This window comes from Macaca nemestrina, chromosome 14, assembly GCF_043159975.1.
Source record: "Macaca nemestrina isolate mMacNem1 chromosome 14, mMacNem.hap1, whole genome shotgun sequence".
In the NCBI taxonomy this organism is placed as follows: Eukaryota; Metazoa; Chordata; class Mammalia; order Primates; family Cercopithecidae; genus Macaca; species Macaca nemestrina.
The window spans coordinates 56,887,373-56,903,617 of record NC_092138.1 but is presented as its reverse complement, the minus strand read 5'-3'; the positions used below and the strand labels follow the sequence as shown (position 1 = coordinate 56,903,617).

The 16,245-nt window shown below is 41.4% G+C and overlaps 1 protein-coding gene across 2 annotated transcripts in view; it reads right to left on the bottom strand.

Moving 5' to 3' along the window:
• LOC105493864 (TEK receptor tyrosine kinase) overlaps positions 1–16,245 on the bottom strand; it is a 124,003-nt gene that overhangs the window by 28,137 nt on the left and 79,621 nt on the right. For both annotated transcript variants that reach the window (XM_011761815.3, XM_011761816.3), the window contains exons 9-12: positions 14,276–14,420; positions 9,007–9,168; positions 7,069–7,203; positions 2,084–2,368 (exon numbers count right to left, since the gene is read on the bottom strand). In XM_011761815.3, the coding sequence (XP_011760117.1) occupies positions 2,084–2,368; positions 7,069–7,203; positions 9,007–9,168; positions 14,276–14,420 (727 nt within the window). The remainder of the gene's footprint in view (positions 1–2,083; positions 2,369–7,068; positions 7,204–9,006; positions 9,169–14,275; positions 14,421–16,245) is intronic.

Sequence of the window (16,245 nt, the reverse complement as noted above, 5' to 3'; positions counted from 1 at the left end):
AATAAGTATATCAAAAAAGAGGACATCCAGATGAACAATTAACATAAAAAGATGCTCACCTTTGCTAGCTATCAAGGAAATCAAAATTGAAATTAACAACGAGGTACCATATTTTGCTTTTGAGATATGTGAAAATAAAAAGGTGTGACACTATCGAGTGATGGAGGGAAAGGATATAGACACAGAGATGGGTATAAGGAAAACAGCACTGCCATACGCTCCTGAACATAGTACACACTGACTAACCACTTTAGAGGGAAATAACCCATGAGTTCCACCACTGGACCTGTTCCCTAGAAAAACTCTCACACCTGTCTATGCGCATGGAGACATGCATAAGAATGGGCATTGCATTTTGTTCATGATAGTAAAAAATGAAAAAACCTACATCTCCATCTAAAAGGGAGTGGATGAATCACAAGATACATTCATAAGACAGACTAGTATACAGAAGTTACAATGGCATGCATCAAAGCTAAATAAATTAACATGGATAGATAAAATTAATAATGTTCATTCAAAAAATGGAGAATGATATGTATGCATGTGTATACTTTCAGAGGTATTAAAATTATAGAACAGGGCACTTGGCACAGTGGCTCATGCCTGTAATTCCAGCACTTTGGGAGGCGAAGGCGGGAAGATTGCTTGAGCCCAGGAGTTCCAGACCAGCCTAAGCAACATAGGGAGATCCCATCTCTCCAAAAAGTTTTTGAAAATGAGTCAGGTGTGGTGGCGTGTACCTGTGGTCCCAGCTACTCAGGAGGCTGAGGTGGGAGGATTGCTTGGGCCCAGGAAGCCAAGGCTGCAGAAGCCATAATGGCACCACTGCTCCCCAGCCTGGGCAACAGAGCAATAACCTTGTCTCAAAATATATATATACACACAACATTAAATGGAAATATACTTAACAAACCCATAATTTTGGTTGTCTCTTGGGAGAGGGGAATAGAAATGGAATGGGGTAACAGTTGCGGGAGATATTGATACACCTGCAGTGGGTTATTACCCCTGTTAAGTCAACAACAAAATGCTGAAAGCAAATATGACAAACTGTTAACAGTTGTTAATTCTGGATGGTAGGAATGTGATTGTTTGTTGTGTTACTGTTAGCATGATTCTGCACCTTGGAAATTTCACAGAATTAAAAAATTCATATGAAGAATCCCTAAACACTGGCAAAACAATTCAGACTTTCATATGTCACTGATGCAATAAAAGAGTGGCTGGAGAAACACGAAGCCAGCTTCCACACCTGTTCCTGAGGAAGTGGAGAACCAGCTGCAAAGAGAGTCTCAGACTCTGGGAGCTGGCAAGGGACCACATAATCTCCCATGCAGGCTTGACCCTGCTTAGCTTCCAGGATCAACGAGATTCAGCGTGTTCAGGGTGGTAAGGCCACAGACTGCATGATCCTGACTTAAGTGGTAGTATGTGTGGCCAAGAAATAGTTCATCTTTCCAAGGGTTCCAAATGCACACAGTTCTAATTTCAGTGCATCAAAATCAAACTCTCTGCTTGGTGATGAATAGACTTTCAAATACTACAAAGAAACCCAAGGAATTCCCATTAATTTTAAATGACCAATCTGAAATAGAGAAAAGCCTGAAATGCAAAATACTTTGAAAAAAAGTCATTTTATTACTCTTAGATTTAACTTTTAAAATTACCTGTTTTCAAGGGGTTTCAAGCAAAGTTATTTGGTTTTTAAGATTAGGAAAGATCCATCTGGAATTAACTGACATCTAGGTACATGTAGATATATGATGATTCTTCAAAACTACCCCATAAATGGTTCAACAAGCCCTAGAAAACCTTCTTCTTGTTACTAATTTACTAAATAAACAACTACACACCAAGGGAAGGTAAATTTTAGCACAGCCCTGCCTGAATTATTGCAAATCCAAACATATGTTATATATTGCAAGTTATTAAAATGATTAGGTGGGGGGCGCTAATTAGCCTTCTCTCACAACCAACTTTCTTTCACAATTTCCAATAGACTTGAAGTGATGTTAGCTAAGTCTGAATGGCGGTAGCCCCTTATTGCTCAGATGAGGCTGGAGCAGCATGAATTACTTACTGTCACTAAGGGTCCAAGCAGTGAGATCTTCACTCCATTCCCCCTGGGCCTTGGTGTTAACTCTAGCTCGGACCACGTACTGCTCCCTGGGATGTAAGTTGTTAAGTAGCACTGAAGTCAAGTTGCCTGGAACTTTAATATTCTGCTGATCACTTTTTTGCACAGACCTTCTCTCCACTTCAACATAAAAGTCATCTTCCGAGCTTGGAAATATTGGTTGCCAGGTCAAATTTAGAGTGGTCTGACTTTTAGGCAGGAGATTTAGACCTCTTGGAGGAGGGAGTCCTAGGAGAATCCAGAAAAATCATTATTTTTATAATACAGTTGATATAGTTTGGATGAATGTCCCCACCCAAATCTCATGTTGAAATGTAATCCCCAATGTTGGAGGTGGGGCCTGGTGGGAGGTGATTGGCTGATGAGGGTGACTTCCCATGAATGGTTTAGCACCATCCCCCTTGGTGCTGTCCTCCTGATACCAAGTGAGTTCTGATGAAAGCTGGTCATTTAAAAGTGTATAGCATGGCCCCCCTCACTCTTTTGCTCCTGCTTTCACCATGCAAAGTGCCTGCTCCCACCTTGCCTTCTGCCACGAGTAAAAGCTCACTCAGGCCTCCCCAAAAGCAGATACTTCCTATATAGCACGCAGAACCATGAGCCAACGGTTACTGTTTTTACTGTTTGGTTTGGTAAAAAGCCAAACCTCTTTTCTTCTAAATTACCCAGTCTCAATTATTTCTTTATAGCAATGCAAGTACAGACTAATACAAGGGTGGAGGCAATGACAGTGCTAAAGGGCACCTTTTAAGAGTAACCTTGGCTTCTAGAATAATATACAACTTCATAAGCTATCAAAGAAACACAAGCAAGTGGCCATATGATACTTTTTTTCCTACCAAAATGATTCATTACATTATTTATATTAGCAAACAATTGGAAGAAACCTAAACACTCAAAATAGGAAACTGCTTTAATAAATTATGATACAGCCATCCAGTGGAAAAATAGATAATTAGGAAAAGTATGAAAGCCCAATAAAAAGACTTCAACTGCATGTAGACATGGTAAAAGTTATGTCTACAATGGTGAAGGATAGGAAGGAAACTGATAAAAATCAAAACAGTAGATTTGCCAAGGTTATGGGATTATGGGCGAGTATTTACCATTTCTGTTACCATTTTGAGCAATACATTGTAAAGCAATTTGGGGGTTCCTTCCCCTTAGCAAGAATTTCAGAAATCATACAGCTGTGGTGGCAGGGCCAGGCCTATTCCTGCTCTGATCACATCAAGGTATCCGCCATGACTACGTGATGCCTGGCCATAATCACCCACAGGAGCCTGGGCTACCAAGACGTCACTGAATAGAAATAATATGGGTTTTAAAATCAGAGAGACAGGAACACGCCACTTTACTTTTGCAACCTTGGACAAATCCATAATCTCTCCAAGTTCACCTGTAAAATAAAATTAAAGTATCCATCTTCCAGACTCAGGAGTAATAAGTGAGACAATGGATGTGAAAATGCTTGGAAGGTGTTAGAGGCTCTATTAACATTGGTTTCCTCCCTCCCTCCCTTCTTTCAAGATGTCCTACGTCACTGGACAAAGGAGGAAATAGTGTGTTTTCAGTTAATAATAGTAAACTGATTTTTAAATTCCGGATATAAAGTCCTTCCAAAACGTAGGATAGAGATCCTCTAATTCATGCATTCTCAGTAGGGACACAATCACCCCTATGGGGCAAAAAAGTCATTCTTGGTACATGAGAAAATTTCAGATTACTACAGTTGTTTACAAAGGACCATAATACAGAAACAGAAACAGAGTATATCTGTGGTATTAAAATTTCATGGGAGGCAGGATCTACTCGGACAAACGTATGTGAAACAGCTCACTGGGGATGAGCAATACTTTTTTTTTTTAAAAGGTTGAGAAACACTGCTCTTACTCTCGGTTCGAGGTGAGAAGAAGGGTCTGTCTCCATCTACTGGGAATTAAGTCCCACCAGCCCGGTTCTGACTACCCTCAGACTAGTGAGAACCAGCAGCCAGGCATGCATTTGCTTGGCATTATGCAAAAGGTCTGATGGCCCTTTCTCTGTAACCTTTGCAAATGGAGAGAGGTGATGTCATCTCCTCTTGTTAACCTCTGAAGTTTAACCTCCAAAATAGCCATCCAGAGTGGTTTAGGCAGGTTTGCAATGACAAGGGAGAATGGGGAGTTGATATTTTGGAGAATACATGTATACCTCCCAATCCTGTGCCTGGTACAGAAGAGTAACCCAACAAATAGTCATTTCCCCTTTTCCTTCCCTTTGGGAACATGATTACCCCATACCCCTCCCTGTCTGCCCCTTTCTGCAATATGTTCAGAAAGTGTTCTCTTCCTTCCCCTCCCGGACTCCCTGGCCTTCACCACCTCAATCAACACACATCAACAGTGCAACTGCCAGATGAAATGAAAAGCAAACATCAGCAAAATTCAAATGATGGGAAAAGAAGAACCTTCAATAATTCCCTTCCCGCCTATCCCTGAGAACTGCTTTGAAATATTCTGAGACCCCTCCTGGCTGGAACATATTCTGAGGGCAGAAGACAGTACAGTGTGGGGCTGTGTTTTATGTTCTGTTCCATAAATACTTTCCATCTGAGTCAGTCTATGACCTTCCCCTTTTGACTCACCAACAGTGACTTGAGAGAGAATTAACTACCATTTGCCTTTTAGCAGTATCATGATGACGTGTCAGGGATCCCTTGGGTCATGGTTGTAGAGGTCCCTTTTTTCCGCTCTATATAGTTTCTGGGTTTATTTTCTATATTCACAACCTGGTGGGCCCCCAAGAAGCCATTTCTTACTTGTGTGTAATGCTTCTATAAGCCTCAGAGTAGCTTTTGAGTCTCATTAGGTTCTTTAAGGATGCTGCTAGTAAAATAAAAACTAGGTGGGTGGTGTGAAGAAAAGATGTTTCTGTTAAGGGTGCACACACAATCTCCGCAGAAGAAAAGTGGATGTTCTTCCTAGTTTTTTCACTCGATCATAACATATCCTTCTGCCTTTAGTAAATGGAGTAAAACACAGGCAAATCTGTGAACTGGGATAAGAAGCTGGTGCCTTTGGGATTCTAGGTAGAAATAATAACTGGAGAAACAAAAGGATATGGAGCCTGGACTGGGAGTGGTGGTTCATCCCTGTAATCCTAACACGTTGAGAGGCCGAGGCTGGGGGACTGCTTGAGGCAGGAGTTTAAGACCAGCCTGGGCAACACAGCAAGACCCCGTCTCTACAAAAAAAATTTTAAAGTAGCCAGATGTGGTGGTGTGCCTGTAGTCCCAGCTACTCGGGAGGCTGATGTGGGAGCATGACTTGAGCCCAGGAGATAGAGACTGTAATGAGTGATGATCAAACCACTGTACTCCAGCCTGAGTGACAGAGCAAGATCCTGGCTCTAAAACACAAAGATATAAAGCCTGAAGATTTAGTATGGTGATGCATCTTACTGTTATTAAGTACTCTGAGTCTCTACTTTTCAATCTATAAAATAGGGAAGATGATAATTCTTACTTTCCTAGGTGATACAAATTAAATATATATGAAGTTGAAAGTATAAAGCACTGACCAAGAGATAGTAACAGAATGGTTATACACAGTGAACAATTCAAAGAACCAGAATGGAACCTTACAAAAGATCACTCCAGTATTTCAATGGAGGGTACCTGGGTAACAGAAAGCCGGAAGTCAGGTTAGCATCAAGGAGGCTTCACAAAGTTAACGCGATAGAAGGCCAATCAATACAAAACACCACTGATAAATCAAGAAATAATTTTACACATGTTATCGAGAACATGTGGACCCAGGACCAGCAGCATCAAGCATCACTTGGGAACCTACTAGAAATGCAAAATTATTGAACCTACTAGAAATGCAAAATTATTGAGGCCGGGGTTCATCCTCACCTCGAAACCATTGAATCAGAAACTCTGGGGATGAGGCCCAGAAAAACCTTTTTTTTTTTTTTTTTTTTTTTTTTGAGACGGAGTCTTGCTCTGTCCCCCTGGCTGGAGTGCAGTGGTGCGATCTCGGCTCACTGCAAGCTCCGCCTCCCAGGTTCCTGCCATTCTCCTGCCTCAGCCTCCCAAGTAGCTAGCTGGGACTACAGGCGCCCGCCACCGCGCCTGGCTAATTTTTTGTATTTTTAGTAGAGACGGGGTTTTACCGTGGTCTCGATCTCCTGACCTTGTGATCCGTCCACCTCGGCCTCCCAAAGTGCTGGGATTACAGGTGTGAGCCACCGTGCCCAGCCCAGCAATATCTTTTAACAAACTCTCTGAATGATTCTGATGGACACTTATGTTTGAGAACCACTGATTTAGAAAAGGGAGGTAAATATGATAAGAAACAGCTTAAGGAGATGAAAGTGGCTACCTATAGGAAGCAGGACTGGGAGGTGGAGGGTGGAGCAGGGGAATGTTCTTCAGATAAAAGCTTCTTATTCTATTTGATGTCGTGACTCTGCACATGAATTACTTTGAAAAATTAGAAATTATTTTTGAAAATAAATAAACTGGGACTTCTGAAATATGCCTGTGGCAGGAGCCTGGCCTGGGCCCTTAAGATGGAAACAGGAAGCCAGTGATAAAATGCAGGAGCTGAAGCTCAGCACAGTTGCTGCTGTGTAAATCCCAACTCCTAGGGGAGGCCCTGCCTTCCTGAAGGCTCATCTGCTTCCTTCTCTGTCCCTACAGAGTGCGGCAGACCTCCTCCCCCAGGGAGACAGACCAGGAGTCCAACCCAAATAAAGGAACAGTTTGGCTTGAAGTTGCTAGCCTTCCTGTCACTTTCCCACCCATTCAAAAGCAAACTCCTGCCACCTCCATCCCCACCCACCCACTCACCCACCACCACCCTTCCTGGTCTTCCTTCCTCTTTCCCCTTCCTCTCCCTCCCACCCAGCTCATGAATAAATGTGTGCTGGCTTCCACTGACCGATAGAAGCTGTTGTGAAGCGTCTCACAGGTCCAGGATGCCCTTCCCCACCCTCTCCACGACGGACCAGTTGCACGCAGAGTTCATATTCTGTTCGAGGTTCCAAATGGTTGAGTGTAACAATCTCATTTGTCACTGAGAAGAGAAAAAGTCCAGTAAACTTAAGTTGGCATTCTCTTACATTCCTTAAGCCAGGGTTGTTGTTATTGTAATGGGAGCTAATTTTAGGTTTTCAAAACTATGTCTTAGTGAAGCAGAGAGGCAATTCCATCTTCAAGGCCTCATCCTTCCTAATATGAGGAAAATTAGGCTTTTGAAATGTTTCCAGGTTACAATGTACACATTCAAGTGTGTATTTCTGTGCCACTTACACATTTCTGCCCTGGTGCTTTTGTCTTTTCATTTGTAGAATAAAACCTCACAAATCTTCTACTATATGGAATACCAGATTTGGGGAATACTCAATTAGAATAAAATAATTTAATTGCTACTGTTTTCAAGTATGTTCACTGATTGCAATCAAGCTATCGAGAAAAAGATGCTCAGGAGGTTTGCTCAAAATGACCAGATAACTGATTTGTAATGGTCATACTATCACAATGGAGCATTCTGAAGTCCTTGACAATAGTACCCATAAACAAATGGTATCTGCCTCTTTTCTCCTTACCTATTTGCTTTAGTCAGCCTCTGTTTCTCAATGGATATTGCAAAGATAAATTTCTGCCTTACCATATGATAAATTCCTACTTGGTAAGAAAAAAACTGGGATGTGTTTAACAGTTCTTAGAAGACCACTTTGTCAATGTCCACTTGTAGAAAAAGGTGATGCATTATTACCACCATATGACAGCAAAAGACCTAGCCACTGATGTTGGAAACAGCAATTCAGCAAATCAGCCTGACATCCCTGGAATTCTGAATTTTGATAGAATCTACAATAGTACATGAAGGACTCAGTAATAATACCATTTTATCCGGTCTACCCGGGTCAGCTAGTGTTATTCAGCCCAAAACCCTCCTCCTCTTCTCTTTTTTTTCCTGGAGTTTCCTTAATTACCTCCATATAGTGAATAGAGGGTCATTTTAAGGAAATCATAGGCATAGTAAGACAAAGGTATGGGCGGAGGAGGACATGCTGCCTACAAGCATGATAGTGGCAGGTCTTTTCATAGGATGGTCCAATGGAAGCAGCATGGTCACTGATAATGCTGCCTTTGCTTTTTAAAATTGTGATTTTACATTATCATGCAACAAATGTAATTTGTGTTTCAAAATAAATTCAACTGTTTTCATGAACTTTTGGCATTTTGTCACATTTTGTTCAATTATTTTTTTCTTTCAGGAAGTTAGGGGAGGGGCCTGTAGCTCTCTTTGCCTGTCCTTGTCCTTCCCGCAGCCCGTTCCAGTCTGCCACAGCCCAGACTTTGCAGGTTCAAATTCCTTTAAAAATTTCTCTGTGTTAAGAGTCTGCAGGACAGGGCAAGACATGAAATGAGAAAAGGAATAAGCAACTCAATACAGCAGCAACAATCACCCCCAGGATTTAGGCAAGATTAAGCCTCTCTGCCCTTCATAGCAGACTCTGGACTTTCCTGCTACCATATTCATGGTGTAAACAAGTGTCTTTCACGATGACCAGGCAAGACAGAATAACTAAAAACAGGACTGGAGATCCAGAAAGAAATATTGATATAGATATAACTCATGGTGTGAGCTGGTTCTGTGTTCCAGAGCACACAGTGACTTCCAGAAAGTTAGAGGCCAGAGCTCAGAGGCCCCCTGCACTCTCTCTTGAATACTGTGAAATGGAATCCTCTACAACAGCCACCACCTTGGGGTAGAGGATTGAGGCAGGGAGAAGGGAATTTCTAGATTTGGAGAAAAATATTTCTCCTGGTGCCACATCCCCAGCTGGCATCTATCCTGTCCAAAGCTTACCTTGAATATGTCGCCAAGCCTCATAGTGATTAACTGGTTTGTATAGAAGCTTCTTGGATTTGATTGGTCCATCCCCAAAGTAAGGCTCAGAGCTGATGTTGATGACAGCAAAGTTATGTCCAGTGTCAATCACGTTTGGGGCATTCAGGGGCTTTGGAAGAACTAAATACAATTTCAGAAGACAAATTAGTCCTTCGGCTTTGAGGTTTGATTGTTCTTAGGTGGAGGTAAAAGATGTGTTTTACATGTCCGACAAAGTCCTCTTAAAGTTTTCTGCCCAGACTCAGGGAGATCACCTGCTCTCTAAGCTCTCTGCTTTGCTTTTGCTTCCCCAACCCATTATCCTCAAAGTGCTTCCTTAAAATAAATGTGCCCCTTTACTCAAGACCCTTCAATGGATTCTTATCACATGTAGGATAAAACCAAAAATTCATACCATGACTAGCCAGGCCTTGAGCGATTGAGCCCCTGCCCACTCTCCAGCCTCCTCTTCCCCTCACCTAGTAACCTCCAATCCCACTGACCTTTCCCTTCATCCAACTAACAAAGCATGAACCTCCTTTCCTTAGATTCTTTGTGGATGCTACCCTCCTGCAAGGAATGCTTTACCTCCCATTATTCTCCCAGTTAATTCTTAGCTCTGATGTGCATATTTCACAGGCGGCTATCATAGAACCTGAATTAAGGTATTGTATGCTTCCACAGAACCTCTACTTTTCCTTCATGGCGATTTTTAGAGTTTATTACTCTTTGTAGTATGATTATTTGATTATTTGATATTGGTCTTCTAGATCATCATTCATATTCTCTCTCTCTCTCTCTCTCTATATATCTCTTTCAGCCAAACAACACAAATTTATTATAGTTCTAGAAGTCAGAAGTCAGACATGGGTCTCGCTGTGCTAAAATTAAGGCGTTAGGAAGGTTGTGTTCCTTTCTGGAGGCTTAATCTGTTTCCTTGTTCTTTCTAGCTTCTAGAGACTGCCTGCATTCCCTGGCTCAAGGCTCCTTCCTACGCCTTCAAAGTCAACAACATCAGGCCTCTCTGATCCTTCTTTGACCACCACGTCTCTGACTATTGTCAGGAAATTTCTCTACTTTTAATGACTCAAGGGATTGGAGTGGGTCCACTCAGATAATCTACAACAATCTCCCCGTCTCAAAGACCACGTATTCTCTTTTTTTTTTTTTTTTTTTTTTTTGAGACGGAGTCTCGCTCTGCCACCCAGGCTGGAGTGCAGTGGCTGGATCTCAGCTCACTGCAAGCTCTGCCCCCTGGGTTTATGCCATTCTCCTGCCTCAGCCTCCTGAGTAGCTGGGACTACAGGCGCCCGCCACCTCGCCTGGCTAGTTTTTTGTATTTTTTAGTAGAGACGGGGTTTCACCGTGTTAGCCAGGATGGTCTCAATCTCCTGACCTCATGATCCGCCCGTCTCGGCCTCCCAAAGTGCTGGGATTACAGGCTTGAGCCACCGTGCCCGGCCAAAGACCACGTTTCTCAATGGGGATAACAGCGCCCCCAAAACAATGAAAATTGGTTCTTGGAGGATGCAAAAATTTTAGATATTACGATGGGTTGAAGCCTGCCAAAGAGCCATACATAGTACATAAAGAGATATAAAGTACATATGTGATAATAAAATTTTATGGTGATGAGGGAGAGTTCTGGAATAAAATTTCTAAAAGGGCTTAATGGGATGATAATAAAAAGGTTATGAAATATCACACCACACTCTAAATTCCATTAGGGCAAAGACCGTGTAGTTTGTTCACCAGCACCAACTAGGTGCTGAATTATTGTTTGTCAACTGAATTTCCAGTGAGCTCTGTAGTTCCCTTGGCCCAGCCTTCTTAGAAATGCATAACTGGTTTTGTTTTGCCTCCCCAAGAGTGTAATTATACAATGCAGAACCTTTCGGATTTCAGAGGACATTGCAACGTTCAGTAATTTTTCTTTTTCTTTCTGTCTCAATGCTTTGACTCACCTTCCTTAGAAATGACCTTCAAGTCTTTGCTCAAATATCTTCTGAGGAAGCCTTGACTACCCTATTTAAAAGTACAGTCACCACTCCAGCCCTGCCCCAGCATTCTCTACCCCCATTTCTGCTTTGTCTCCAAGACACTCAGCATTTTAGTGAACTGTACATTTTACTTATTTATTTGCTCACTGTTTATCTCCCTGTGGGAATGTAAGCTCCACGATGAGTTTTTTTTCCCCTTGTATTATTCACTGCTCTATTCCCAGTGCCTAGAACAGGGGCTGAAACATAATAGGCCTAAAGTAAATTCTGTTGACTAAGTGACGACTTAGGAAGTTGTCCAAGGTCAGGATAATAAAGCCAGTAAGAAGCAGTATCCCCTAACTGGAGGCAGAACGTGCCAGCGTTAAGTTAGATAAGTCTGAGTACGCATTTCACTTAGGCTGGAAAGGAGGGCAGTGCTGTGAGTACATTGGTTCAAGTAATGCTTTCCTTGTATGATAACACAAGGCCACCCCTTTCTTTAAACCAGCAGATGCACATTTTATTACAGCCATTAATGCCAGTCTGTAGTACTTTTACAAGGGCTTAAAAATCGCTACAAAGGCTTCCTCTTAGTAATATATCATTTTATTTTTTTGCCTTTTAATCATTTTTACTGACATGGAACATACATATTGTAAAGTGCAAATATCTTAAGTGTATTTATCTCAAGGGACTTTACCTATGTGTACACCCATGTAACCACCACGCAGATTAAGATAGAGAATATTCCCAGCCTTCCAGAAGGCACCTGTGTTCCCTTTTCCAGTCAATATCCTCTACCCAGAGGTAGCTACTATTCTGACTGTTGCAGAAATTAATTATTTTTTATTACTCTTTAATATTCTTCTGCATGATTTTATGGGCTAAATTGTTTTCCCCCCAAATCACACGTTAAAGTTTTAACCCCTGGTACCTCAGGATGTAACCGTATCTGGAGATAAGGCCTTTAAGGAAGTAATTAGTTTAAAATAAGTTTATTAGGGTGTGCCATAAACCAATATGACTGGTGTCCTTATAAGAAGATTAAATTAGGACACAGGTAGAAAGGGAAGACCCTGTCCCTGTGTCCTAATTTAATCTCCTTGTGAAGATATAGGGAGACAATGGCCATCTACAAGCCAAGGAGAGAAGCCGCAGAAGAAATAAACTCTGTTGATGCCTTGATCTTGGACCTTTAGCCTCCAGAATGATGAGAAAATTCCTGTTGCTTAAGCCACCCAGCCTGTAGTACTTTGTTACAGCAGCCCTAGCAAACCAATACATACGAATATACTACAATTTGTGATTAGTGTATCCTTTCTAATGTTGATGGACATTTGAGTTAATTTCCGTTTGGGGCTACTATGAATACAACTGCTCTGAACATTCTTGAAGATGTCTTTTTTGAACATAATACAGCCATTCTTTTGAGCATATACCTAGGAGTGGAATTGCTGGTTCATAGGGTAAGTAAATGTTTAGGTTTAGTACATGTTGCCAGTTTTCCAAAGTAATTGTACCAATCTGTACACTGGTGTTAAAGCCTAGTATCTGTTTTTTTAAATACTATAATAAAAGATGCTGATTAAATTGATTACATTCCCTAATGGCTATTTACATTTTATGGCTGCCAGTCAATGTGACAGCAAAGAGACAGCAGTGACTTAAGACTGGAGACGCTTCTACACATTGATGTTGTGTGCTGTGTCTTTCACTACAAACTAAAAACTAGACCCAGTGACTCTTCTGTGTATTCACCACATGGTTTGTTTTGGATGTATGTCCATGGGTGGCAAACATTCCCAGAAGTTTAAAAGTAGGGTAATTTTTCTTGTCTGCATATCATTTCCTTTCTTCCAAGAACATGCAAGATGCAAGAAATGATTTTGATCACGTGAATGTTCTACCAAATAAAACAGATTTGGGCTTTTTCCTATAACCAAAAGTACGAATAAGAAGAAGGATTCTGAGATGGTTCATATGGATTCTCAGGGCACAGAATCCAAATCTATGAGGGTTGCATTTATGCTACTGTTGTTACTGGCCTTTAAAACATAGATTATGTTCTGAGTATTTACAGCATTTCATTTATGGAAGTTACCTCTGGGATCTCCCAAGTGATTACTAGTGAAGTAATGAAAGGGGGCCAAATACAAATCAACTTTGGTCACCTCACAGTCTCCCCCTCTGTTACACAAGAGACTCAGAAAGCAAAATGGGCCAGAAGAGACAGTGCTGGGTTTGGAGTCAGGAGATCCAGGTTTAATACTAAGATGTGTGCTTATAATCTCTGCTACTGTATAAATTGACCCTTTGTATCCGTGGGTTTACATCTGTGGATCAGCCAACCGTGGATCAAAAATATTCAGAAAAAAATTTGTGTCTGAACATGTAGACTTTTTCTTGTCATTATTCTCTAAACAATACAGGATAGCAACTATTTACAGAGCATTTACAATGTATAAGAAATTACAAGTAATCTTAGCCTAGTGCCTTTCCTAGAATATATGCCAGAGAGCTGTGAGGTATTCTTGTCTAAACAGGTGCATAAGTAACTTGCGGATTTAAAATTCCTTGCTGTAGCTACGTACACCAGCCAAGTTAACGTGGACTTACCTCCATTTTAGTTCTTCCACTCAAGCCACAAATCTACATACAAACACTCACATTAATTTGAATTTTGAAATACTAATTTATAGCAGGAAAAATGCCCACAGCCCTGAATGTGAAAAGATATTCATGTTAATTATATAGCATAGGCTGGGCTTCTTATTAAGTGAGTAATCCTCAAAATAGGGATTCTCCAAACAATTCTCTACAATAATGAAAAGGAAGTCACAACGACAATGCTAACCTTCTTGTGAAATATAATCACTACCAGATAATGTTGTGCCAGACACAATTCCAAGTATTTTATGTGTTTAACAAGGCTTCACAATAACCCTAAGAGGTACCTACATTATGCTTCATTTACAAATAGAGAGAGACTCAAAAAGGTAAATTTATTTGGTCAAGGCCACCCACAAGATTATGAGCTGTTTGAGACAACATCAAACCCGGGGCTGTGGGACTCCACAGTGCATACTCTTAATCTCTTCACTCTGGTTTCATGCATATAATGTTTTAAAGGCTTAGTATCCTGGAAATTACCTCCAAGGTATTTTAGTGGTCGCATACCTTTCCGTCTAGAAGCAGCATCTTTTCCCAGCAATACAAAAACATAGTGCCTCAAGGATACAATCCCTTTTTCTGGAAAACGAACTTACCTTTAACAGAAATGTTGAAGGGCTTTTCCACCATCCCAGCCACTGTGTTCGCACTGCAGACCCAAACTCCTGAGTCAGGGGGGAGGATCCGGTGGATGGTGAATATGGCTACTGAGAAATGATCCGTATGGTTAAAGTCTTTTGGCTGGAAAGGTCAAATACAAAAAAATAAAAACTTCTAGGGAGGCATAAACACAAAGGTCCATAACACTGACCCCACCTCATTGTTTAATAAGAAGTTTCCTAGGAGAGATCAAGAAGCTAAATGTAATGCTAATATAATCATTGGCTTATTTCCAAAGCTATTGTAGTAGCCCTGAAAGTTTATTTTGGATTGATGCCCTGTCAGATCCTGCTGTTGTATTTGTGTGTTTGGGAGTGTGGGGTAAACACTTACAAGCAAGACGCCTGAAGCATGATTTCTTTTAAACTACTCCTTGTAAGATTTGTTCCTTTCCTATCTAATACAGAAATGGCTGTGTGGGAGGATAAAGTGACTTCCTAAGTGTTTGAGAGGCTATTAAGTGTGGAGTACTGGAAAAATCCAGGGTTCTGAAGACAGATGGACCTCTGCCATTTTTTTTTTTTTTACGAGATGACACAGTCTTGTTCTGTGGCTCAGGCTGGAGTGCAGTTGAGTGATCATAGCTCACTGCAGCCTCAAACTCCTGGCCTTAAGTGATCCCCCCACCTCACCCAAGTAGCTGGGACTACAGGTAAATGCTATGTCCAGCTAATTATTTTTTATTTTTTAAGAGATGGGGTCTTGCTATGTTGCCCAGGCTGGTCTCAAATTCCTGGCCTAAAGTGCTCCTCCCACCTCAGGCTCCCAAAACACTGGGATTACAGGCATGAGTCACCATATCTGGCTTCTTTGCCATTTTTGACCAACTCCTTAGTTACTTAACTTCACCCAGCCAGTTCCCACTTCTGAGAAAAAAAAAAAGAGAGAGACTCGGCAATGTTAAGTAAGAAGTTACATATAGTTATGGTCAACTTTACTACATAGTAGCCATTACTTTCATTAACTCATGAAAAAGCCAACAAGATTTTGGAAGCCATCAATTGGCTTCTTCTACCTGATGGGTTGTTTGAGTGGAATCAGGGACATTTGAAATGTGGACCCTGGTAATGGTACATTCTACATATTCTTCCCTCAGAAGGTCACTCATACTGCCTCTGGTCAAGCTGATTTGGGTCATCTTTGATAGAAAAATAGGATAATAGGTATTTCTAAATTTTTAAATAAAAAAAAAATACATCAATATCCTAAAGATCACTTTCAACATAAGAGAAATTTGGGGGGGGTCCCGTCTCTGCTGCATTTGGTATAGTTGGGAGAGAGACGGAAAGCATGTTCGAAAAGTAACTCGATCCTTTTAAACAAAAAAGAACTGCTGTGATATTACCTAACCATTGGTGAGCATCAGCAATGAGGGCAAAGGGAAGAGGTGGGGAGAAACCCAAGGAATGCATTCAGACCTAAGGGATCCTGTGGATTGTAGTTTCAGAACTGGGGAACTCTCCTCTTCTATGCTCCCCTAATTGCTGCTCCAAAGAGCATAATAGGAGTACATCAGTCATCAAAACTCCATGTCCTGGTTGCACCTGGTAGCAAGTAAATCTGCTGATTCATGGGCTGCAACACCACCTTACTCTTCCGGATATGAGTAGTTAGAGATATGGGGACACTGTGAGAGCAAAGCTTTCCACAGACTGACACGTACTTCTCCCCATACCAGCTGGACAATTCTGCAGAATGTGTGCCATCCTTGGCACTCAGCTCTGTCAGTTCCACGGGGGGCATATTCCCAAACTTGCACTGCAGTACTGGCCAACAGAGGAAATCAGTGAGGCTACAGATGAGGCTGCAGTGAGTCAGTTCTGCCTCTCCAGGAATAGGGCATTTTATCAAAGCCAACAACATACTAGCCTAGGAGGATAAAAGCACTGAATGGCATCTGTCGTTT